Here is a 25,387-nt window from a genome sequence, read left to right on the forward strand (position 1 = left end):
TTCAGTCATGTCTGACTCTTCTTGGCAAAGATACTGGAATGGTTTTGCCATTTCCTTCTCCAGCTCCTTTTAGGGAAGAGGAACTAAGACAAACAGGATTAAGTGACTTGCCTAGAGTCACACAGATAGTAAGTGTCTGAGGCCAGATTTGAACTAAGAAGACTCATTTTCCTGATGCCATGCCTAGTGCTCTATCCACTGCATCACCTACCTGCCCACATAGTCAAATACAGAGCTATAACCAGAGCTATGACCTCCACCCATTCCTCACTCTCTGACTTTACAGCTTATGATCCCTCTTGAAAACACTAGTCATAATCCCTCTAGAGAATTCTAGAATTGTAGACTTTCCCTTTCTCTAGATGACTTCAGAACTGTGAACTTGGGTGTCTCTCTCTCTCTCAATGTGATCTTTCCCATAGCTCTAGAGCTATGATCATAATCTCTCTAGACTCTACATCTATGATCTCTACAGATGACTCTATATAATCTCTCTAGACCACTCTAAAGCTGTAATCCTATAATCCTATAAGCAGTCAAAGATCTACAAGAGCAGGCATTGATACACATGCAGAAGAAATTTAAGAGAGAATCTCCAACAGAGAGGATCTTATAATTTAGCTGGGAAAATCAGGAGTAACATCCTAGAAACAAACGTGAAAAATAAAAGACAATACACTATGGGGGGAAAAATTCAAACTGTGTAAAGCACTTTATATAGGTTACCTCATTTGAGTCTACCAACAACCCTGTAAGGTAGGTATTAGGGGTATTATCCCCTTTCTACAGATGACATAACTAGTCAAGTGTTAGACAGGATCTGAAGTCAGGTCTTCCTGAATCCAAGTGTAGTATTCTATCCACTAGACTGTTCTGCTTCTCCAAAAACACAAATTCCATGGTAAAAACTCTAAACTGAGAGTTGAAAAGAAAGGAAAATCAACAAAGGCTTGAGTAGCCAAGTATAGTTTTATGAAGAGAGGGGCACTTGAGCTGGGCATTAAAACATACTCCAGGTTTAGACAAATATAGAGAGGCCTTTCTGGTCACAAAAATGATGAAGAGGGGCAGCTAGGTGGCGCAGTGGATAGAGCACTGGCTCTGGAGCCAAGAGGACCTGAGTTCAAATTCAGCCTCAGACACTTAACACTTACTAGCTGTGTGACCCTGGGCAAGTCACTTAACCCCAACTGCCTCACCAAAAAAAAAAAAAAAAGATGGAAGATATTGGATAAAACAGGAAAGTAAGTAATGACTTACAAGTTCACTGCCCTCACCTCACTGACTCTAAGGATTTCTGTTTTTTTCCATTACCCTTAGTTACCACCTATCTTCTTAGGTTGGCAAGCTAGCTACTGGGGTTCATCCCCTATCCTGCAGTCATCATCTCATGCATGCATACATGCATGAGTGTATCATATGTACATCACATGTGTCATCATGTATACACATGCATGCATACAATATATTGTGCCATATACATGCATACAATATACCTATATAGGGCATCGTATGTGGCACATGTACACATACATGGTACGTGCATGTATACATATATAAAATGCCGTGTGTGGCATCCTATATATGTGTCTTGTGTGTATGCACACACACACACACACATATAGCACCTATATAGCACCTCAGTTCTATAAACAGAAAGACCAATGACCAGAGAGTCCAACCTCCAGCTAAGAGCAGCTCAGGCATCTTCCTCTCACCGGACTCAAGAATCCTAGAGTTCAAATCCTGTCTCTGACCCTTCCTAACTAGATGACCCTGGGCAAGTCACTTACCCTCTTTCAGCCTCAGTTTCCTCAACTGTAAAACAGAGATAATAACAGCACCTGCCTCCCAGGGTTGTTGTGAGGATCAAATGAGACAATATATGCAAAGTTTTGCAAATGAGAGCTTTTATTATTATTAACCCTAACCTCCAACTCCATTTCCTTGTGCTAAAGGTCCCCTGGTGTGTCCCCTCTGCCTCCCCTCACTGTCCCTGTGGGAGGTCCCAGGGGAGCAGAACTACCCACTCATGAAGTAGACAATGCACCTGGGCCTACAGCATGCTTGGTTCTAGTCACCACTAGTTCCATTCCAGCTGCCTAGCCCAGGCTGTAGCTTCCAAGGCTAGAACTTGGCCTGGAGCAAGGTGAAAACCCAGGAAGTAGGAGGTACACGGACTTCAGTGTCCACTGATTTAACTCTGAAATCAGTGTGAGGCCAGGACCTAAACAGCCAAGACACACAGAGACTTTGGGATCAAAATTAAGAAACAGACGTAGAGAAAAGCACTAAGAGATATAGGGAGAAAGAAGAAAAATCTTGCTTTGGATGTTAAGAAAATTTTGGTTCCATGAATCCCATACCAACAAAAGATTCTTGACACTGAAGGATAAGTGAAAGAACTATGTACTCATTCTGTAAGCAAAACAAAAAGCCACTAATCATGGCTGATATACATACATGGAGCACTAGTGTCACATCTATGTACATTATGGCAAAAGAAAGTCCTTAAAGAGACCCATAAATCACCTTCAGAATGTCTGAAAAATTTCCATCCACTGTCTCATCGCCCTGACAAAACTTGTCATTTTTCCTAACACCAGCATTAAAGATACACTGAAAACTATTTATTCACATATAAAACTATGAATCCAACTTTCAGATTTTTCAGTACCATTTATTTACAGTATTCTAACACACTGGGAAATCATTTATTTTTAAAGTGTTTTGTTAGGTTCTATGTTTAAAGATATTTTACATTTTTTAAATGTGGCTTCAAATTATTTTATACTTTGATGGGTTTAAAAGAAAGAGGAACTTAACTGACTTACTTCAGTTACATAATGAAATTTAAAATAGGCTTCTGTTGACTAATGTGAAAACCTAATTATCCTTTACTATCTTGTTGCTATGGGAAAATGCAATATAATTCGAAGACAATTAACTTTTAAAATTTTGGAATACGACTCATTTTTAGGTTTGAGACATTACTTGAAGGAGGGGAAGGGAAGGAGGAAGGATGAGAGAAGAGTTGAATAGGAAAAGAAATCATTTAAGGAAACACAGAAGGTATATCTGTATTTGTATCCCCAGGGCTTAGCAGAGTGCCTGACATGTAGTAGGTGCTTAATAAATGCTTGCTGATTTGTTGTTGTTGTTCATCCTTCATTTTCGACCCATGATGTCTTGACTTGAACGTGAATTGGATTTGAGTTAGAGTTGCTCACTCTCTCTTCCATAGTCATCAAAGTCCAGTGGCAGGATAAAAGTCAGGACTGCTGATGGTCTGGGATTCACTGGATGACTTTGATATCTCTGCTGTCTGACAGCTCCTGCTTCAGCCACCTTCATGGCCATTGGAACAAATTGTTCTCATTCATCTATTCTGCCAGGGAAGTCTTCACACACTTGGGATTGACAACCCCTAACTCACCAACAAGTTTGAAGCCTGTTGGTTAGCCTCAGCCTAGGTTAGACTGTCTCCAGAGACAGATTTACCAGGTTGTGGCTCCTACATATGTTACAGCTTCCTGATTTACTGGTTAAGAGAAAAAATATGTATCCCTTTTTTTTTCCTGGCTCAAGAATAAGCCCACATGATTTGCACTCCTGAATGAAACTGTCACATTTACATATACAATAATATCAGTTTCATATTTAATAAGAAAAATGGAGGACACAATACAGGATGCTAAAGTCTCTGCCTGCTTTTGCTTTAAGCTATGAGGAACATACCGAAAGGGAGAACATATACCATTTCTCTCTCTTGTACATTTCTCCCTGTTCAACAGCTCATTCAGGATACTGGTAGTACAGAGAACAAACAGCATTAAATGCTGAAACAAGCATTAGCATGAACTTTTCTTTCAGATAATATTTATAGCTTGTTTTCAGTGATCATGGCATTACCTAAACAGTTGCTTAATAACTGTCCCAAGCTTCTAGGCAATACCTGGCTTTTCCCCTCCATGATTTCCTTGAGACGCTTTAATACTGTGCTGAGACTTCGAAGCTGGACAGCTGTTCGAGGATCATGGCCTCCTACAACAGCTTCAGTTTTCCTTCTGGTATCTGGGAAGGGTTGAAAAGATTATGTTAATTTGGAAACACCTTTTATCAATGCAATGAAAAACCTCCAGGAGACCAATGATGGAGCATGACAGCCACCCTCTGACAACTGAGAGATAATCCCCAAACACAGAATAAGACTCACATTTTGAGTCATGGAAAACTTGTGCTTTGTTTTGTTTGACTCTACTTAATACAAGGTCTGTGTTTTTCCTTTTTGCTGGGGGGGGAGGGGGAGTAGTGGAAAGAGAGAAAAAAAACAAAGCTAGAAAGTAAGACTGTGTTGCCAAAAAAAGAAAAAATAATACAATCATTGAAGAATCTTTAGAAAGAAACAGAAGGAAGTTTAGAGGAAAACACAGAAAAGCAGGACAGCTCTGAAAATAACAAATTGGATGTATTACATACTTTTTAAAAAAGCAATCTGTACTTAACAGATTAAATTTATGGCTTTACACATAACACTGTCTTCTGTATTACTTTATATAGAATTTTTTGGGGGGTGTTTGTTAAATTCAGAATTTTGGGGCAGCTAGTTGGCGCAGTGGATAGAGCACTGGCCCTGGATTCAGAAGGACCTGAGTTCAAATCCAGCCTCAGACACTTGACACTTACTAGCTGTGTGACCCTAGGCAAGTCACTTAACCCCAATTGCCTTACCAAAAAAACAAAACAAAAAAGAATTTTTTTAAATATTAAAATAGTTAGATTCTTTAATTTATGTATGCACACAATGCACTTGATTTTCAGCATATGGTCATGCTTGTGATAAACATGTATGTCTTTATTTTAAAAGGTAAGCATTTATTTTTTTTAAAATAGGTTTGTCACCAACAAAAAAAATAGGTTTGGACTTGATTTTATATGGGTTGAAACTAGCAAAAAATTCTGAGTGAAAAATGTATAGAATAATTTTTCATTTAAAGGTATTACTGAGGCTAACAGCACTGTATAAATTTTGTAAATACAGACAATAGTTTTATAAGGGACTAGGGACCCTCATACCAAAGGAAATAGAAAATGCTGCACCCAAGGAAGAGATTAGGAAAGAAAAAAGAGTGAGAGGAACAAAGTGTTAAAATGCTTCAAATTCCACTACCAAAATCACAGAGCCAATCTGCATTCCTCATAACAAGCCTCAAGGGCAGGAAAATAGTAGCCTTTAAAAAGCAACTAAGATTCAGGAGAACCTGAGTTCAAATCCAGCCTCGGACACTTGACAATTACAAGCTGTGTGACCCTAGGCAAGTCATTTAACACTCATTGCCCTGGAAATAAAAAGGGGTGGGGGAAAGCAACTATGAACTGTTACTTTATGGACTTCTAGAGGCTGAATGAGATGATTGAAGTTATTACTCTTGAGTTCTGTTGTAGGACACAATCAGGAAGTCCTTCTTGAGGCAATTGATCACCCATCCCTACTAAAAGGATCTTCTGTAACCTACACATATTCCTTTAAAAATCAAAGTTCCAAAAGATTCCTGGAATTTAAGATATGTCCCCAGAACACTTCTGATCTAGTTTAACTGTCCTCAGAAGGCCTCTGATCATTTAAGATGCCTTGCCTGTCCTGGTCCATACTGCCTAGCCTGTTGGTTCCATTGCTCAGCATTTAAAAAAGAGAGAATACAAAAGAACCCCAACCCACAGTTTTGGCCAGTTTTACTGTCACTAACTTAAGGAAAGAATAAAGATGAACATATCTAAAAACTGTGCACAAGGATATCGCTCTTAATTAAACAGCTCCCCTGCAGTAACCTTCTAGCCCACTAAAGGCTGCAGACTTTGATGTAACAAGCTCTCCCAAATTCCTGAGCTCCTCTATTTTAGTTCCATTCCATATCATTTCAACACCAAGCCTCCACTCCAGCCTCCTCAAAAATCCCGTCCCGCCAGAACAACCAGGATTCTGCCCCTGGGTCCTAGGGTTCTGATACATGAGCTTTAACCTTTTCTTGCCTATTACTAACCCTCCTCATCACTTGCTGGACATTTCCAAACTTGCTGCCAAGTTTTATCACTTCTGAAAGTCTGGATCAGAGCTGGGAAAATAGAAGGTATGCACTGTGATCAAAAGTAGGAAAAGGAATGTATAAATATGAACATGGAGAAAAGCTTATAAGAAATCTCTTTCAAAAAATCAGACTTTATAAAATAACTTTTCCTATACCTCAACTATACTGCCTGATAAAGAATGACAAAAATTCCAGGTACGATTTCTTCAGAGTCACAGGATAACTGTAAGAAAGTGGCAGTCTGTGATCTGTGATTGAACAAGTAAGGGAGAGATATAAAAAGAAGCTACTTGGGATCACAATGGAGTCTCAGTCATGCACAAGCTACCAGTCTGAAGCCATTTGCATTTGGTTTCTGAGAATCACATGGAGGGGAACCACCAAGAGTAAAATGACACAAACCTACACACACACACACACACACATTCCCCTCAGAAAAAGGCACAATAAAGAATGTGTGAGGGCTAAAGAAGAACATGACCTGTCTATGTTCCTAATGAAAAAGGACAGGGAAGAACCAAGGTGTCCAAGCCCCCTTCTTTTTTAGTTCTTATCTCAAACACTGATCCAAATCCTTGAGTGAGCAGAAGAATAAAGTAAAAATGCAAGAGTAATAGTATGGTACCAAGCAAAAACTGAAGCTGTTCTGCCGCTGTGAAAGAAGCGGGAGCAAGAAAGGAAGAACATAAGAGGAAACCTCTAAAGGGAAAGCAGCCCATGTCAGGAGTGTCACAATATTTCAATGGGCACCGAAAGCATCGATGCACAACTCATGTGTGACATTAAAATGAACCTGATTTCAAGTGGCAAATATAACAAAAACGAAAAGTACTGGATGTTGGAGGGGATGTGGGAAAGCTGGGATGCTAATCCACTGCTGGTGGAGTTGTGAAAAGATCCAACCATTCTGGAGAGCAATTTGGAACTATGCCCAAAGGGCTATAGAACTGTCTAATAACCCTGCTAGGTTTATATCCCAAAGACATCCCCCAAAAGATAAAAAGACCCATTTGTACGAAAAGATTTATAGCAGTTCTTTTTGTTATGGCTAAGAATTGGAAATCAAAGGAATGCCCATCAACTGGGGAATGGCTAAACAAGCTGTGGTATATGATGGTGATGGAATATTCTTGTGCTATAAGAAATGACAAGCAGGATGACTTCAGAAAGGCCTGGAAAGACACGTATGAAATGATGTACAGTGAAGTGAGCAGAGCCAAGAGAACACTGTGCACAGAGACAGCAATACTGTTTGATGCAGAAGCATGAATGACAACATTCTCAACAATACAATGATCCCAGACAATAAAGACTATCTATGAGACACACTACCCACCTCCAAAGAAAGAAGTGATATTGGTGGAACACAGACTGAAGCAGGCGATTTTTCACTTTCTTTCATTTTTCTTTTTTTCAAGTTTCCTTGTACAAAATGACTCATATGGTCATGTTTTACATAATCATACACGGATAACCCGTATCTGATTGCTTACTTCCTCAGGGAGGGGGAAGGGGAGCAAAGGAAGGAGGCATAAAAATTAGAATACAAAACTATAATTAAAATGTTTATTAATTTAAAAAAAAAGAAAGAAAGAAAAGAACCTGAGGCAGAGCCAAGATGGCAGAGAGAAGCCAGGAAGTTGCCTGAGCTCTCCCAAGTTTCCCTCAAAAACATTAAATCAAGCCTCTAAACGGATTCTGAAATGACAAAATGTACAAAAAGACAGACAGACACAATCTTCCAACTTGAGATAATTTAGAAGACTTCAGGACAGGTCGGTCTCACTTGGGCAAAAGGGGAGCGCAGCTCAGCACAGCAACAAGTCATCAGGAGGCTCTTGGCCACAGCACAGCAACTGAGGCCCCTTGGTCCTGGCTCAGCAGGCTGGTGGTGCAGCAGGCCAGTTGTGAGACCCACCAGCACCAGTTGAGAGGGCAAACTGCCAGCCAGAAAGACACCCATAGGACAGGCGCAAATAGGCCAAGCCATCCCAGCACAGGAAGCAGGTCTAGGGCTGTGAGGAATCCACAAGCTACAGAAGCCTCAAAGCAGAAAGCCAGTGACCTGACCCCTATCCCCCAGCACAAGAAGCTTGCAACAGCGGCCCCTGTGCCACGAAGCAGACCTCAACTTTAAAAGTAAAAAAAAAAAAAAAAAAAAAAAAAGGCCACAATATGAGTAAGAAACAGAAAAGGGTCCTTACCATTGAGAGCTTCTATGTCAACATGGAAGACCAAAACATAAATTCAGATGAGAACAATACTCTCAAAATGCCTACATGTGAAGCCTCAAGGGAAAAGATGAATTGGTCTCAAAACCAAAAAGCCTTCTTGAAAGAGCTCAAAAAGGATTTGAAAAATCAAATGAGAAAGGTAGAAAAAAAATGTGAAAAGAAATGAGAGAAATGAAAAGTTACACAAGAAATTATGAAAAAAGAATCAACAGCTCGGAAAGGGAAGCAGAAAAATTGACTGAAGAAAACAATTCCTTAAAAAATGCAATTGGCCAAATGGGGAAAACAATTGGTCAAGTAGAAAAGGAAGTGCAAAAGCTTACTGAAGATAACAATACCTTAAAAACTAGAATTGGGCAGATGGAGGCTAATGATTCCATGAGACACTAGAATTCAGCCAAACGGAATAAAAAGAATGAAAAAATAGAAGAAAATGTGAAATACTTCATCAGACAGACAACTGACCTGGAAAATAGATCCAGGAGAAATAATCTGAGAATTATTGAACTACCTGAAAACCATGATCAGAAAAAGAATCTAGACACCATATTGCAGGAAATTATCAAGGAGAACTGCCCTGATATAATAGAATCAGAGGATAAAATCATCATTGAAAGAATCCACTGATCACCTCCTGAAAGAGACCCCAAAAGAAAAACTCCAAGGAATATTGTAGCCAAATTCCAGAATTATCAGGTGAAGGTGAAAATACTGCAAGCAGCCAGAAACAATGTAAATATCATGAAGCCACAGTCAGGACTGCACAGGACCCGGAAGTTTCAACATTAAAGGATCATAAGGCTTGGAATATGATATTCTGGAAGGCAGAGGAGCTTGGATTGAAACCAAGAATCAACTACGCAACAAAACCAAGCATTCTCTTTCAGGGGAAAAGATGGACATTCAATGAAACAGGGGACTTCCAAGGTTTCCTGAAGAAAACACCAGAACTGAACAGAAAATTTGATCTTCAAATACAAGACTCAAGAGAAGTATAAAAAAGTAAACGGGAAAAAAAAAGTTATTCAATAAGGTTAAACTGTTCACATCCCTAAGAGGTAAGAAAATACTTTAACTTTTGAGATCTCTATTTCTATTAGGGTATAGTTACTAAATAGTGTTTGATGTGATGATATAAAAAAAATTAAGGAGCAGAATAAAAGGAGAATGGGAGAGTAGAGGGAAGGGGAGGGGGAAAAGGGTTAATTACATCATATGAAGAGGCACAAAAAACATATTACAATAGAGGGAAAGAACAGAGGGGTGAGCATTGTTTCAACCTTACTCTCATCAGATTTGGTTTAAAGAGGGAATAACATATATACCCATTTCGTTAAGAAACTTAGCTTACTCTTTAAGGAAGTAAAAGGATAAAGAGAAAGGGGTGGTACTGATAGAAGGGAGGGAAGAAGCAGGGGAGGAAAGGGGAAAGAAATGGGAAAGGAAGGCTGATAAAAGGGAGGACAGATTGAGGGAGGCAGTGGTCAGAAGCAAAACACTGGTGAGGAGGAATAAGGTGAAAGAAGGGAAAAAGAATACAAAGGAGAAAAGAGGATGGAGGAAAATACACAGTTAGTAATCATAACTGTGATGGGATGAACTCTCCCATAAAACGGAAACAAATAGCAGAGTGGATTAAAAACTAGAATCCTACAATATAGTGTTTAAAAAAAAAATTGAACTGATTTCTTCTGAAGATGCTATATACTATGAACCACTGAAACTCAAGCCAGTGACTCAAAAGCCATTCAGAAGCTCTCTACTTAACATGGACTGAAGTGTAATAAACACAAAGAATGGACTTTTTTAAAAACACTAAACAAAGGTCTTCCATTAACTAACTTATAATACTTCATTCATTTTAGACAGCCTCTAATTACTCAAAATCAAGACTATATAAAGGAGAAAGGTAAGTCAAAAAATAATCTAGGAAAATAATGATTAAAAGGACAACATTTTATCATCACAGAGCTCAAAGAAAAACAACTTTCTTTTACCTAAAACAGTAGATGATCGACGATGTAGCTCCTCATTGAGCTGCTTTTTATAGGCTATGGGGGATCTCACAGATTGTGTCCTTGAAGAGTGTTGAGGGCTGGCCCAATTTCCAGTCAGAGACTGCTGATCTCCCTGTCCACCTTCTGGTCTCTCTGTGGAAAAAAGACAACCTGTCATCATTTGAAAAAATCTAAGATATGGTACTTAAGACATAAGGGGAGCTCAATAAGAGAGGGGAATGAGACAAATTAAATCACCTTGGTCTCTACTTTTTAAACTTTAAACTTTGTTTTAGACTGCATTAATATAAACAAGTGTTGGGGCAGCTAGGTGGCACAGTGGATAGAGCACCAGCCCTGGAGTCAGGAGGACCTGAGTTCAAATCCGGCCTCAGACACTTAACACTTACTAGCTGTGTGACCCTGGGCAAGTCACTTAACCCCAACTGCCTCACTTAAAAAAAAAAAAAAGAATAAACAAGTGTTAACCTTACTCATTAAAGACAGGTTTTTTTTTTACATTCTATTGATATCATTAACATTTCTACAAAACTAACTGAACTGAACCTTAAGTCTCATAAATTCTTAAAACAATGGCCATCACCCAGATTGATTTAACCAAGTATTTCACATGACTCAATCACATGTAAAGCAAAACATATTAACTGAGCTCTTTTCTAATTTTCTCTTAGACAAGAAAACTTTGCTTATGCAAGCAAGGGCTTTAAACATTGTCACATTTATAATCTATCACAGTTGAACTTCACTCTAAAAGATTTACTTGGTAACTTCCTGAGTTTTAGGGTTTTTTTCTTTTTAAGTGAGGCAAGTGGGGTTAAGTGACTTGCCCAGGGTCACACAGCTAGTAAGTGTTAAGTGTCTGAGGCCGGATTTGAACTCAGGTCCTCCTGACTCCAGGGCCCGTGCTCTATCCACTGCACTACCTAGCTGCCCCTAACTTCCTGAGTTTTAATAAAATTTTTTTTAAAAACATTTCCTTGAAAAAAATTTTAAAAATAAAAAACCTTGAATTGCTACCTTCGAACACATCTTAATTCTGTTACTCCTATAATTAGAATTTCATGGCAATTTCTCAGGAGAGAGAAAAGAGGGGAGGGGAGAAGAACAGGGAAGGGGAGGGGAGCACACAAGCAAATGCCTATCCTATAAACTTAAAAACCAAGAGAAGCTACCTCTGAGGTGATAAAAAGACATTTGGGATGAAAAAGAAAACTTAAGTATCGATACACTTTTTTTCTATGAAGGACTTCATTTTAATACTTAGTTTTCAATTCAGAAACTCATATATCCAAGGATGTTGGAAATTTAATTGATAATGCCACCTTTTCCTTACTAAGCAGTTTTTCCTTATTGGCAATTGAAGGGTTAAAGCTGCAGCCTTGTTGATATTTCAAGAGGGCATGTAAAATCAATGTTGAAGAAAGGAAGTTCAGATTTCCTTCATCAGAGATGTGGGTTCCTTGACCTTAAAAATCTAAGATTTTACCTTTACTGAATCGAAAAAGATTTACAAAAGAGCTATATGCTGATTTAAAAGGAGGTTCATCCTGATCAGGAGTCAAAGGTTTGAAGTGTGTGAGATGAGAGGGACTAGTAGGAGATCGAGGCAGATCATTAGAAGAGTCCAATGTTGGTGATGTCTTATCATCTGTGGCCATTTCATGTGTCTGGGAAAACAAAGATAAAATGAAAACTTTAAGATATCTTGGAAGTCCAAGAGTCAGCAACAAACAGGTTAATGACTAACCTCTGGAAAGTACATACATATGAAAATAAATGTCTAGTCCATAAAAGGAAAGATTGTATCATACAAGTTGCCATAGGTTGAAAAGATAGGATGTATAGCTGTTGTTTTTCGAGGCAATAAGGGGTTAAGTGACTTGCCCAGGGTCACACAGCTACTAAGTGTCAAGTGCCTTGAATCTGAACTCAGGTCCTCCTGAATCCAGGGCCAATGCTTTATCTACTGCACCACCTAGCTGCCCCCAGGATATGTAGCTTTTAAAATCACAAATACATTCCTTCCAGAGCCAAGTACCAAATAGTATTATGTTTTAAAATGGAAATGAAGATAATGTGACAATTCTGCTCCTTAACAATGAGCAAGAGCACATAACTTATGAGGATTCAATTTTAGAGTATTTAAGGGGAAAAATGTATATCTATATTAAAATTTATTGGAAAAAATGCTTTTAACTGAGTTTATTAACTCCTTTGTTAAGGTTTTATTTTTCATTAAATAAGGATTGAACCTGTAATTTAACTGGTATAGGGTAAGAAACACTTCCCCACCCCCTACCAATACAGAACAGCAATTTATAGCCTTTGAGCAGGCTTAACCTTTTCTGTATCATGCACCAGTGTGGTAAAGACTATGGATCCCTTCTCAGAATTTTTTAGGTACATAAAATAAAATTCACACAATTATAAATCTATAATACTGAACTAGTTATAAAAATACTTTATTAAAAAAAAAGTTCACAAACGCTAAAAGAGATGCCTAGGACACTAAGAGAAAAAATGATTTGGTCCAGGTCACACAGTCAGTTATATGTCAGAGGTGGACTTAACCCAGATGCTCTTAACTCCAAGACCAGCACCTTATCCACCAGGCAAATGTGCCTCTCATACATTTTTCATCAACATGCTTTTAAAAATTTGTCCCTTAACATTACTGGAGAAATAAGGAGAAAGTAGTAATTCCTAAGTAATACTTCCTATACATTTTTTGCAATGCAATGAGATGGTATGCTTGCCTCAAGCTAAGATCTGAAAGAGACAATAGAACCACTATCATTTTACACAAGAGGAAACAGAGGCCCAGAGAGATAAAATTATTTGACTAAAATCAAAGCAGCAGAACCGAGATCTGGACCAAGGTCTTCTGACTCCAAATCCCACAGAGGTTCTACCGACACCAATCTTCCTCTTAAAAGATTTGGCTTAGGGACTTAGGGAGTTTCTTAAGGGATTTAGGGTCATCTGGGGGAGAAAAAAGATTTTAAAACAATTCACTTAGATTAATAGCCTCAAAAGTTTAAGGATCCAAAGTTTCTGCTTTTCTCTGAATTGTCTCAAGAGTATAACAAGACTACAACATTCATTTGGATATTTTTGTTCCCCTACCTACTATCTATATATGAAAGATAGTGCCATTAATACTTAGTTTAATATTGAACAGAATGATTAGTTTAGCAAATACCTTGTGCCTCAATTTCCTTGTCTCTAAAATGAAAAAGTTGGACTAAATATCTAAAGTGCCCTCCCCAACACTAACATTCCATGACTTTGATTTTTACTTCTGTATAATGCTTTCAACTTTTCAAAGTCCTAAGTATTATCAATTCATTTTTATATTCCCAACCCTAAGAGATATATAGGCATTATCCTTTATTGCAGGTAAAGACACTCAAGCAAAGGTTAAATGACTTCTCTAAAGTCATACTGCTGGTTAGTAGGAGAGAAGGAACCCACATTTTAGTCCCAGCTTCAAGTTTTTCACATTAGACCAAGATCCTTTACATGACTCTAGAGCTGTCCAATTCTAATTTATTTGAACACTAGTATTCCAAGCCAAGACCCTTCTTGACCAAAATAACCCCAAATTGTGAGAACTAACTCCTAGTAACTTGAAAGGAATTTTAACATTCAGTAGTCTCCTGTTTTAATAATTCACTAAAGTACAGTATTGGTGGAATGGGAAAATAGGACAAGGCAATCAGGTACTGACTTTCACAAAGAGGCAATCTTGCTAAGCATTTTAGATACTTAAATGAGTAAGGCTTGAAAATATTCACACATACATCCACACAAACCTAATGACCTAAGGTTACTACTACAAATTGTTCTCAAGGAGCATCTCTTAAACACCAGAAAGTGGGATAAGGTAGATGAGTGGCCTGCACTACTTTTGAAAATCATCCATCCACCATATTGGGCACAAATCACAATAAAACAGGGCTGACAATCTTTATAACACTCTCCCAGATGATGTTGGTATCACTTCTACAAGATGACCCTTAGAGGGCCTATTTTCCTATGTAAATGAAAATTTTTATTCTGTCAATTAGCAGATAAAAATATCTACCAAAAAATGCTGCTGTAATGCTCCAACACAATTGTGATCAAATTGTGTTAAACCTAAGTATTATGGGATGCTTCCAAAATTCATGGGGGAAAAACTGAGTGCGTTCCAAAAGTAACAGATTTTTTCAGGTTAATAGTTCCTTAGGAACTACAGACTAATTCCTTCCTTGATAGTCACTTCTTAGAAGTACTGCCACGTATACTGGAACATATGATGAGTTTATCATCAACATTTAACCCTTTCCCACTGAGAAAAGTACACTTATACAAAACTAATCAGTGCCCTAACCAGAAATTAAGTGGAACAGACCCAGGCAATATGTTTTTAGCAAATTAAAAAACAAACAAACAAACCCCTTATGATAGACCTACCAGTGCTTTCTTAGTACATTCTAAAAAACCAAATAGTAACTATTCTGAAGCTTCTCTCATCAAGAAAGTTGAACATACTAAACTTTAACTTATGAGATCATTAAAGATCTTTCATGTGTTTTTGACTGATGGGTTGCTGGAGCCACTGAAGTAGAAAAACCACAGTGTAACATTTTTCCCATTAGTTTGAAAAAAAAATTAAATAAAGCCCAGTCACTCCCATTATAATGGGGTATTGTGCCCTGCAGAAATTGAAGGAGTGTTGGGTGCCATAAAGAAGGCCCTTTATCTCTTCCTAGGGCTTAGCCTGTTTACTGCCTTCAACAAATAATATTAAACACGAAGGAAGAATGTTCTTTTAAATATGTACTTTGGGTGTATTTCCGTTGCTGGTTGTTTTTTTTTTTAGTTTATTTTCAAGTACCAGGAAATAAACTTCAAAGAACTTGGAAATAAGAAAAAGCATTTTTTTATTTAATCTCCATACATGTGTATGCTAACATTCCCATTATGGATGAATTTATTTTGTTACAATTTTAAGAACCCTGGATACAGGGAATCAGTGAGACTCGGAAATATTCACACATCCATCCAAACAAACCTACCAGCCCAAGATAACCATGATAAAGAGGTTTCTTAAAGCAACATTCCAGCATTTCTCATACTGTGCATGAATACTTTACAAAGAGAACGTTTTTCAACTGGTAGATTACCCTAATTTCTATGTTCTTTCCCCAAATCGTAAAATGCTTTCCCTCTCCACTCTTCCCCTGAATGGTTTTCAAGATAAAGTTAAAACCTAACATTAGTAAGTCCAAGCTTCCCTTCCCTTCAAAGGAAAACTTGAAAGCAGGTTATCCAGGAAACCTGGAGGAGTTAGGGGGTTTTGTGGGTGAAGTGGCTTTAAAAACAAAAGAAATCCAGGTAAACACATCAGAAGCCTCCCCGCTGGCAGCCTATTTCTGCCACCCAAAAACTTTCCTTGCGACTCCAGCTCTCTACCATAGAAACAAGGGGCTACCTGACCCCTACTCCTACAGCCTCGGGGTAGCGATCCAAAGAATGCAATGGGCACGGGATCTCCGGCACAGCAGGGACGGCAAGATGCGGGGAGGTTGGGAGAGTGACGGAAAGAAAACTTCCCAAAAGAAAAAGGCGTCGGGGAGCCCCCGCCCCCCAGAGTCGAGGCCGGGGGTGCCGGAAAGAAGCCACAGACCTGTCATGCTCCCTTTCCCATCAGCTCCCCTGCCCCCTCCTCCCTCTTTCCCCGCCCGTCCGGACACAGCACATGACCCGGAGTCAGCCCAGCGTCCTCGGCCGCCTCCCCGCGCCCCACTCGGTGCGCGCGACCTCCCCCGGGACGCCCCCTCCCACAGTCGGATCCCCTCCCACAGTCGGATCCTCTCCCACACCCCATCCTGCCTATCTCCCTCCCCCCCCTCCCGCCCCCAGCAGTTCGCTCCCCTCCCCCCTCCCCAGTACCTCCCCTCCCCCACGCCCGTCAGACCGCCACCCTGGCCCCTCAATTTAACGCGTGAGAAGGGGGGTGGGGGTCAGTAGCGCAGCACCTGGGCGGTGCAGGGGCCCGCGGCGCGACCGGCGACGGCGACAGGAAGCAACGCTTACATGGTTGATGCGGCTTTTCGCTTCCCCCCACGTCCCGCCCCCTCCAGTGGCCCCTCCTCCTCCCAATTCGCTTCCTGTCCCCCGAGCACGACCCCGTCCCGCCTCTCGGGCGGTTTCGCCCTCCCTCCGCGGCCCAGACTCAACGAGAAGAGCGGAGCGCAAGGAACAGACATCTACAATCTACCCACCGAGCGAGCGGGAGGAGAAGACCTACTGCAGGACGCATGCGCGCCCCGGTGGCTATAGTTCGCGTGTGCATGTGTTTGTGTGTGTGTGCGCGCAAGCGCAAGCGCGCGCCACCAAGAGCAGGACTTTACCGTAATTATACGAAAGCCGGACTCAATATTTCTGAAGTAAGCATTTTTGCTGATTTTTTTAGGCAACTCAAATAGTTAAAGCATCAACGAACGCTCAATAACGATCGTGGGATGATGGCAATAATCATAGTAACAATAATTCTAACCACCATTTGTATAATGCTTCTTTACAAAACATTTCACTTAGGTAAAACAGGTTTTCTGGTTTGGTCATGGATCAAAAGGTGGAAGAGACCTCGGAAACTATTTAATGCAACCCCTTCATCTTTGCAGTTGAGGAAACAGGCCACATTGCCTTTATGGAGAAGAGCAGGATTTAAATGAAGCAAAAGTCCTCTAAATCCAGTGTACTTCCCCTAAATCAGGAATGCCTTATCATTAAGATTCTAAGTAACAGATATGGGTCAGGGAAATCTGGTCCTAACGAGACTCAGAGGTCTTAAAATCAGAATTGCCAAGTGCCCTGAAATACCCCCACCCCCACCCTGCAAATCAAGGACGGCTCCTAGTGAGAAAGCTCCATCTGCTAAGAGAGATTCACTTTCATTCAGTCCTTATCATTTCTTCGCTGATGAGTTACCAGCATTTACTAAGCATCTACTAGGAGTCAGGCTCTGTAGTAGACTCTGGGGAGACAAAAACAAGAAATGTCAAACAGCTACTGCCTTCAGAGAGCTTACACTCTTAGAAGAGATAAAATATACATATGTATCCATATCTCCTTCCATATATTGGTGTGTATGTATCCTGTAAGCCTATATGTGTGTACACACACACACACACACACACACACACACACACACACACACACACACACAGAGTCACCGAATCTAACTAGCCTCTAAATTGTGGATGGCTGGAGCCAAACAGAGCAGGCTAGAGACAGGAGAGTCAGAAATTAAACAAGTTTAATTTCGAAGTGAGGGAAAGGGCTTGCAAGCAAGGAGGCAAACTAGACACATGTGCTAAGGCCCTGCCCCTGGTATGGCTAAACATCCATACTTACACCAATGGCTACTCAGTGAGCTGTAGTAGCCCAGACAATGGAAACAGCAACAATGAGACAAATTTAATTCATAGCAGGGCTTCATGACCAGAATGTGGGTACTTGTCCAAGCTTGTCTGGTGCTTATTCAAGCTCAGAAAATACCTGGTACTGTTCAAAGCCATACTATAATTTTGTGATTTTTGCCAGAGGATAAGATCATCCAGAGGGTGAATGCAAAGGATTGTTTCTTTGTCAAGCTCAGAGCACAACTTGCTTGCTAAGCCTTAGTTCTGGAAAACAGGGTGTCTCCTAATACATTGTACATATATGTACATATATGTGCATATATATATAATGTGGGTGCATTGTATGTGTATGCATATATATGCCTACATATACACTTACATATAAATCTGTGTACATATATGCATGTATATGTATACACACATAGATATATACATAAAGATATATAAACACAGGTACATATAGGTGTGTGTGTAAATACATCTACATATAGGTATCTGTATAAACTATATATACATAAATAAACATATATATAGCTTGTATGTATATAAGTTTAAAGGACATATGTATATATTTCATTTGTATATATGAAAGGGGACCGTATTTTGGGAAAGACAGAAACTAACCCTAAGTGTAACCGGTCTATGTTTTGTTCATTCAAGGTCACATAACATGGGGACATTAACATGGGACTTCTTTCTGGGAAAAGGCTTTCTTCATTCTCCCACCAGGAACAGCCTCTTTCCATTGATTGAACAGCTGCAATAAGTTATGTCTTTTAAACAACCAGACTAAGTGTCTGTCTCTCTATTATTCCTTATACAACAAACATTTTTTATCATCAAGCATATTTTTGATTATTTAATTATTAGTAATATGTGGTTAAGTGAAACTTCTGCTTTACTCTGCCCTGGTCAGATCACAACTGATCTAGTTCAATTCTGGGCACCATATTTTAAGAAGAGCATCGTCAAGTTGATGTATGAGGAAGATAAATGGTAAGAGGACTGGAGATCATGTCATACAAATATGAGGATGAAGGAGCAAGGAAATTTGAGTTTGGAGAAGAGAAGTCTTATAGAGAATGAGATAAATATCTTCAGGTCTGTCATGGGAGGAGAGGGATTAGTTTGGGTCTAATGTGTTCCAGAGGAAAGGGATAGGAGCAGTGGATTGACATCTCAGAGAGGCAGATTTAAAACTAAATCAGGGGGCAGCTAGATGGCACAGTGGTAAAGCACCGGCCCTGGATTCAGGAGTACCTGAGTTCAAATCCGGCCTCAGACACTTGACACTTACTAGCTGTGTGACCCTGGGCAAGTCACTTAACCCTCATTGCCCTGCAAAAAAACAAAAACAAACAAACAAAAACTAATACAGAGCTAAGCTTCCTAATAATTGGGGCTGTCCAAAAGTGAGAGGTAGTGGATTTCCTCTCATTAAAACTTTTCAAGGAGAGTAGATGAGCATTTATTGGGACTGTATAGAGATAATTCTTCAGATATAAGTTGAACCATTTATCTTTAAGTTTTCTCCAACTTTGAGATTCTGTAATTATGAGTCTCTGAATTGACTTGTTCACCCACAATGGCAGATCTGAATTCTCAGAGAATTACCACTATTACCTTATTACACTGTAACTGTCTCAGGTTCCTAAGGGTGACACTGTTTTGGGAGATACACTCTCCTCATTCACCACTAAAACTCTTGAGCCTTCCCCCTCCACCTCAGACCTGAGCTCAAAAAACCCAAAGTCTCCCACTGCAGCCAGGGCTATCTCCAGACATCCTAATGTATATCTTGCCACTGGATCAACATGGCTCTGGAGGAAAGAGCGAGGCTGGTGACTGCACAGCCCTCCCTCACTCAAATCCATTTTACTGCAAGTCATGACATCACTTCCTGATGTCATAGTCCTCTTCCAGCAGGAAGGACAAACAATAATTCTTATTTACATAAATCATCTACTCACAATGATAACAAACATAATCATTTCTTTAACAATAAAGCAAAAGCAAACATAAACATTACTACAAAGCAAATGCAGAAATCATCAATATATCATAGTCCACAAATAAACATTTCCCCCAAAGTCCTTGTGAGGGATCATACTCTCCCACCAATGTACTGGGTATCTGAGGAGGGAGGGGTAGGATAGGAATACCATTATAGAAACCTGGCAGCAAAGTCCATGGGAAAGGAAATGCATGTGCTCAGGGTAACCCCCAAGTCTCAACTACAAGCCTGGAGGTCATTGATCCATTCAGGAAAATTTATACCACCCCAAGAGGCTTCTCTACTAATTGCTTTCCTACTAGTCCCTACATTCTCCTACTAGGAAAATACTCTTCAGTTCTCAAACTGATGAAGTTTTTAATAAACAAGAGAAGAAAGAAAGCATATATTCTTCTCTACCTTATATTCTTCCCAAATTGATTTATCACTTCCTTATGTGAAAATACTTTTTTCTGCCCTTTCCAACAACCAGCTTGTATGTTAAAGGGGAGAAGGGCAGTGGTTCACACTTAAACTCTCATAATCCTCTCCTGGGAAATTTATAACACAGTATGCAAATAAGTAAATAGTATGCTTCTACCACAATATGCTTCTTCCCTTTCCACTAAGCTCCTCCATTGGCTAGGCTTGAAAGCCAGCGACTGGGCAATCTGTGGCTGTCTTGATAAGACAACAGTGCTAGTAAAAAGGGAGAAATGGGGCAGATGTCGGGGAGAAACTATGGTATCCCTCTAGAGCTCAGCTTTATGAAACATTTAATTCAAAAGTTTTTCCATTCCATTACAACTCACAATTACTTTTTATTTTAATTGTAAAAAGTCAAGTTTAAATCTCGTCTGCCATCTGGGATTTGTTCAATCAGAAAAGTTAATTAAAATAATGTTTGTCATGAGCCTGATGATTCCCTCCCCTTCCCCAGCTACTATTGAAATCATACTGTGTAGATTTCATTCTTACTTAATCTTTGTGCACGTTGCACAACAGAATGTAGGCTCCATGATGTAAAAACTGTTTGATTTTTTTTGTGTTTTAGCCCCATCACCTAGCACAGTCCCTGGCAAGAAAGAAGGAAGGAAGAGATGAAGGAAGGGAGGGAGGGAGGTACAAAGGAATGAATGAACAAAGGAAGTAAAAGAAGGAGGGAGGAAGAGAGTGAAGGAGGGACGAGGGAAGAGAAGGAGGGAGGGAGGAGGGAAAAGACTAACTTGTTGAGACTTTCCCACTGGACTAAAATATAGGCAAATGCCACTGCTGAGGTGGTAGTAGCAACCTATAAAGAATTCTGGAGAAAAGGGCATTTTCAGGATGAATATAGTCCTAGGGTAATCAGAACTGGCCATGTGGACGGAAAAGGACAATCATGTTGTTGAGTTGTGTTTTTGGGGGGTTGTTTTTTGTTTTAGTGAATAAGGCTTAAATAAACTTTGATGAGAAATTTAAAATGTGCACAATTCACACCTAGAATTTTATAGTTAGAAGTATCCATATTTCGTTTAGTCCAACCACTGATAAGGACCAGAGACCCCAAAGATGAGGTGATTTGCCAAGATCTCCATAATAATCAGTAGAAATCACCCTGACTCCCACCTCATAGTACTACTTCAATATCATACTTAATCAATTCTATTTTTAAATGAGTCATTTTCTTTAGTGAGGTTTTGTGCCTCTCTTACCATTTGGCCAATTCTGATTTTTAAAGTTATTTTCTTCAGTATTTTTACATCTCTTTTCCCAATGTTAATTCTCTTTTCATAATTTTCTTGCACAGCTCTTGTTTATTTCCCAATTTTTCTTCCACCACTTTTATTTGATGTTTAAAATAAAATTTTGCTCTTTTTAAAAAAATCTTTTCCACTAGCTCTTATAGGAATTCTTATTGGTCTTATTTCCAATCTGCATTTTTCTTTGAGGCTTTGCTTGTAGATATTTTTGAGCCATTGTCTTCTTCTGAGTTTGTGTTTTGAGCTTCCTTGTCACCATTGTATTTTTTATGTTCAGGTTCTTTTTTTGTTCTTGTTATTTGCTCATTTTTCCAGCCTATTTTTTGACTTTGGGCTTTATTTTAGAATTGGGCTTTACTCACTTGGGGGGAAGGGGGGCAGTGAAAGATTCATATATAAATTAGTATAAGATTATCCAGGTATAGGCCTAGTTGAAGTGACCTCCAGTTCACCCTTATGTGACTGGAATTTGATAACCTCCAAATTACTTAATGTGACTCGACTCATCCACAGAGTATGTTTATGTCTGAAGTATCCTGAGAATGAGAAGGATAACAACTTTGATGGACCCTGGCCAGGCCCTCAAGGTTGTGCTTAGTTAAACTGCCCTTGAATTCCTGGAACTAGCCATTCCTGGGAATCAACATCAATTCTTCTGGGGTCCTTGCAGGGTTGGCCCCCTCCTGGGACTTTACATAAGGATTGACATTATTCCAATATTCTTTTTTGGGGGGGTGGGTGAGGCAATTGGGGTTAAGTGACTTGCCCAGGGTCACACAACTAGTAAGTGTTAAGTGTCTGAGGTCGGATTTGAACTCAGGTCCTCCTGAATCCAGGGCCAGTACTCTATCCACTGCACCACCTAGCTGCCCCCAATATTCTTAACAGTAAACCTTCTTTGTTCTCAGACTTTTTAAACTTGGTCCTTCCCCATGGGGCAAGTGCATAGTTGCCCAGGACTTTCCCAGTCAGGACTCTGGAAGCTGTGAACCAGGACTCCCCAGCTAGAAAAAATCTAGATGTTGGTGCTCTCCTGACTTGGTGATGTTTTTATTTTCTGTTTCTTTTAGGAACCTCACCCATGTGGCGTACATGCCATTGCCTGGGACTCTCCCCATCAGGACTCAAAGGCTATGAATAAGGGGTTCCCAATAGCCACTAAATGGAGTTGTTTCTTTCCCAATTCAGTGATGTTTTCTTTACTTTATATATAATGTGTGTGTGTGTGTGTGTGTGTGTGTGTGTATTTGCAGGATTTGCTTTATGTGTGATCATACTAAGCTGTATTGGATATTTTCTTTTATAAAACTGATCTGATTTTACCTTTCCTTTAATTATTATAGTCTATTAAAAATCATTTTCATCTCTATTTGAGAGCGTGTCATTTTGTAGGAGAGAATTGAAACCAAACTTCCTTAACTAAACAGGCAGGATGACTTATCTTTTTAGTCTTTTATGTCCTGCTGCTGCTTTCACAGCAAGTGAAAGCTAGGTCTGGGGACCTGTAAGTTTTTGGTGCTTCCAAAGTGATTTGATATAGGGAGTGCTCTGGTCCTTACCCAGATAGGCCTCCTGCTCCCTCATGATCACAACTGTTCCTCTCCACCTTGGAGCTATGACTGGGAACATGAGTGAAGGAGCTGCCAAACAGCACACAGTGCTAGCACAGAGAGGCCCTGAAATCTCTTTCTGACCAGGCGTTCAGTCCCTTTACTGTCCCTGTGCTTTGGGCACTAACTATGCTGCTGTTGAAGCTGCTACTACTACTGCTACTGCCACTACCACTGTGCCTGTGCCCTCAGCCAGCCCCCACCCATCTCTCTCTCTCTCTCTCTCTCTCTCTCTCTCTCTCTCTCTCTCTCTCTCTGTTTCCTTGAAAAATGCTCAGAATTCAGTTTGACATGCTTTGTTTTTGTTTTTTTGTTTTTTTGCGGGGCAATGGGGGGTTAAGTGACTTGCCCAGGGTCACACAGCTAGTAAGTGTCAAGTGTCTGAGGCTGGATTTGAACTCAGGAACTCCTGAATCTAGGGCCGGTGCTTTATCCACTGCTCCACCTAGCTGCCCCCAGTTTGACATGCTTTTAAAGTTGTCTAGAGGGTTGTATTGGGAGAACTCAGGAAAAAATGCTTATTTCACTCTGCCTTCCTGCCTCTTCTCTGTGCCCACCCCATCATGCTGACATGGGACATTCCACCACATGGTCTGGCTCTTGCTGAAAACCCTAACTAAAGCTAGGTACAGCAGCTGGCCATTACCATTGAATTGAATTGATCAGGGAATCCTTCATTCAAATAAACAAATTCTCACAACTGAAGAGAATTCGTCATCACCAAAATTAATAAATTTATTAATAATTGTTGTTTCTTTGGCATTGGCTTAAATTTATTCCTTTTTTCTGACATATTTATTTCATAATATGACTGACATATATAAAAACTAAAGTGAATTTAGATATATCTTTGTAAGAAGGGAGGGTACCCTCTCTCCCATATGCAAGAGGGCTTCACTGGTACAAGTAGTTTTCTATTATTAAGAAGCATCTGTGCCTTAGGTAGGGCCCAGAGGAGAAAGGAGATATAGGTGACATCGATACCCAGATACCTCTTACAAGCGTGATCTGGAATAGTTTTTCAAGGTGCAATCTCTGAATAAGCCACCAAGTGGCACCCTGAACTCAAGCTTACCTGAACTGAACTTAGCTGAACTAGCCTAGTCTTCTTTCAGTCATTCTTCACCTGGACAAGTAAAGCCTAGGCTGGATCTAGTCTCCTGCTAGTGCCTTCCATGTAGAGTTTAAAATGTAAATGTATTACTGTATGATAGTTCATAAATTTATCACTGCTAGTTCATATTTGCCCCTGACCCCATTAAGATTCTTAGCTCCTTCCCAGTGTCTGGTGACCCAAAGGAAAACTCACTTGTATTATAATTAAATGAATGAAATAGGAATTCATAAGATACTCAAAGCTCACTGGCAAATGTTGCCAAGAAAACTTTTAAGGAAGCTCATTCCTTTGCTATTCCTTCAAAGTCAAGGGGCTTTTTAAGTGAACCATCAAGTCAAAGGATTCCAGATCAGTAGACACCTACATGTTTACTCATGGGGAGCAACTTACATCATTCCCCATCCCCCATCTCATTTTGACATGATATTCCACCTTCTCAGAATCACAGATATAGATCAGGGAGCTAGAAAGGACCTCAGAGGTCTTTTAGTCCAACACCCTCATGTTGCAGATAAAGAAATTGAGGCCCAGTGAGGTTAAGAAACTTGCTCATTGTCATACATCAGAGGCAGGATTTAAGCCCAAATTTTTTTATTTTTTATTTTTTTACTCTAGAGGTATTGCACATAATGTTGTATTAAGCTTCCAGCTTTGCAAATGGGCTTTTGCAAGACTCACTGTTGTCTAGGGAACCACATTCTCTTCCCATCCAAGAAGGGGAGACAGAAAAAGAGAAACACACAAAGAGGCAGAGAGAAAGTCCCCTACCCAATTTCTTGGGCTGTCCAACTTTATAAGTTAGCTATAAGTTCTGAAGATCTTACCCTCTCCTGCATGTATCTCTCTAGGTGGTATTTTGGCATGCTTGTCATAAAATAATCCACCCCCTAAAGTTTAAACACCCCAATAAACTAAACAATTAATGACTTTTTGACAGTTCATTTAGTTAATGATTCCTGGCATTTCACTCCTTGACTCTTTAAATGTCCTATTTAGATCTACTGTACCTCTTGAAAAAATACCAGAAGACTGAGAAGAAAAAGACAAGCTGACTAAGCGAGTGTTATCTCTTCAAAGTATTTTATTTCAGTAGCAAGAACTAAAAAGCTTCTTTCCACATGGGTCAAGCCCCTCCAATCATTCCTTCTCCCTAGTCTTCTTTCTTTATCTAT

At 39.7% G+C, this 25,387-nt stretch overlaps 1 protein-coding gene across 7 annotated transcripts in view; it reads right to left on the reverse strand.

The window, feature by feature from the left end:
• PIKFYVE (phosphoinositide kinase, FYVE-type zinc finger containing) overlaps positions 1 to 16,476 on the reverse strand; it is a 109,548-nt gene extending 93,072 nt beyond the window's left edge. For 4 of the 7 annotated variants that reach the window (XM_043994203.1, XM_043994202.1, XM_043994201.1 and 1 more), the window contains exons 1-4: positions 16,365 to 16,457; positions 11,825 to 12,005; positions 10,318 to 10,470; positions 3,956 to 4,074 (exon numbers count right to left, since the gene is read on the reverse strand). In XM_043994203.1, the coding sequence (XP_043850138.1) occupies positions 3,956 to 4,074; positions 10,318 to 10,470; positions 11,825 to 11,996 (444 nt within the window). In that variant the 5' untranslated portion in view covers positions 11,997 to 12,005; positions 16,365 to 16,457. Of the gene's footprint in view, positions 1 to 3,912; positions 4,075 to 10,317; positions 10,471 to 11,660; positions 11,778 to 11,824; positions 12,006 to 16,364 lie in introns of those variants that run through there. The other 3 variants (XM_043994205.1, XM_043994204.1, XM_043994206.1) reach the window with 3 other exon arrangements.
• Between the last annotated feature and the right edge of the window lie 8,911 nt (positions 16,477 to 25,387).

This window comes from Dromiciops gliroides, chromosome 3 (assembly GCF_019393635.1).
Source record: "Dromiciops gliroides isolate mDroGli1 chromosome 3, mDroGli1.pri, whole genome shotgun sequence".
Lineage (NCBI taxonomy): Eukaryota > Metazoa > Chordata > Mammalia > Microbiotheria > Microbiotheriidae > Dromiciops > Dromiciops gliroides.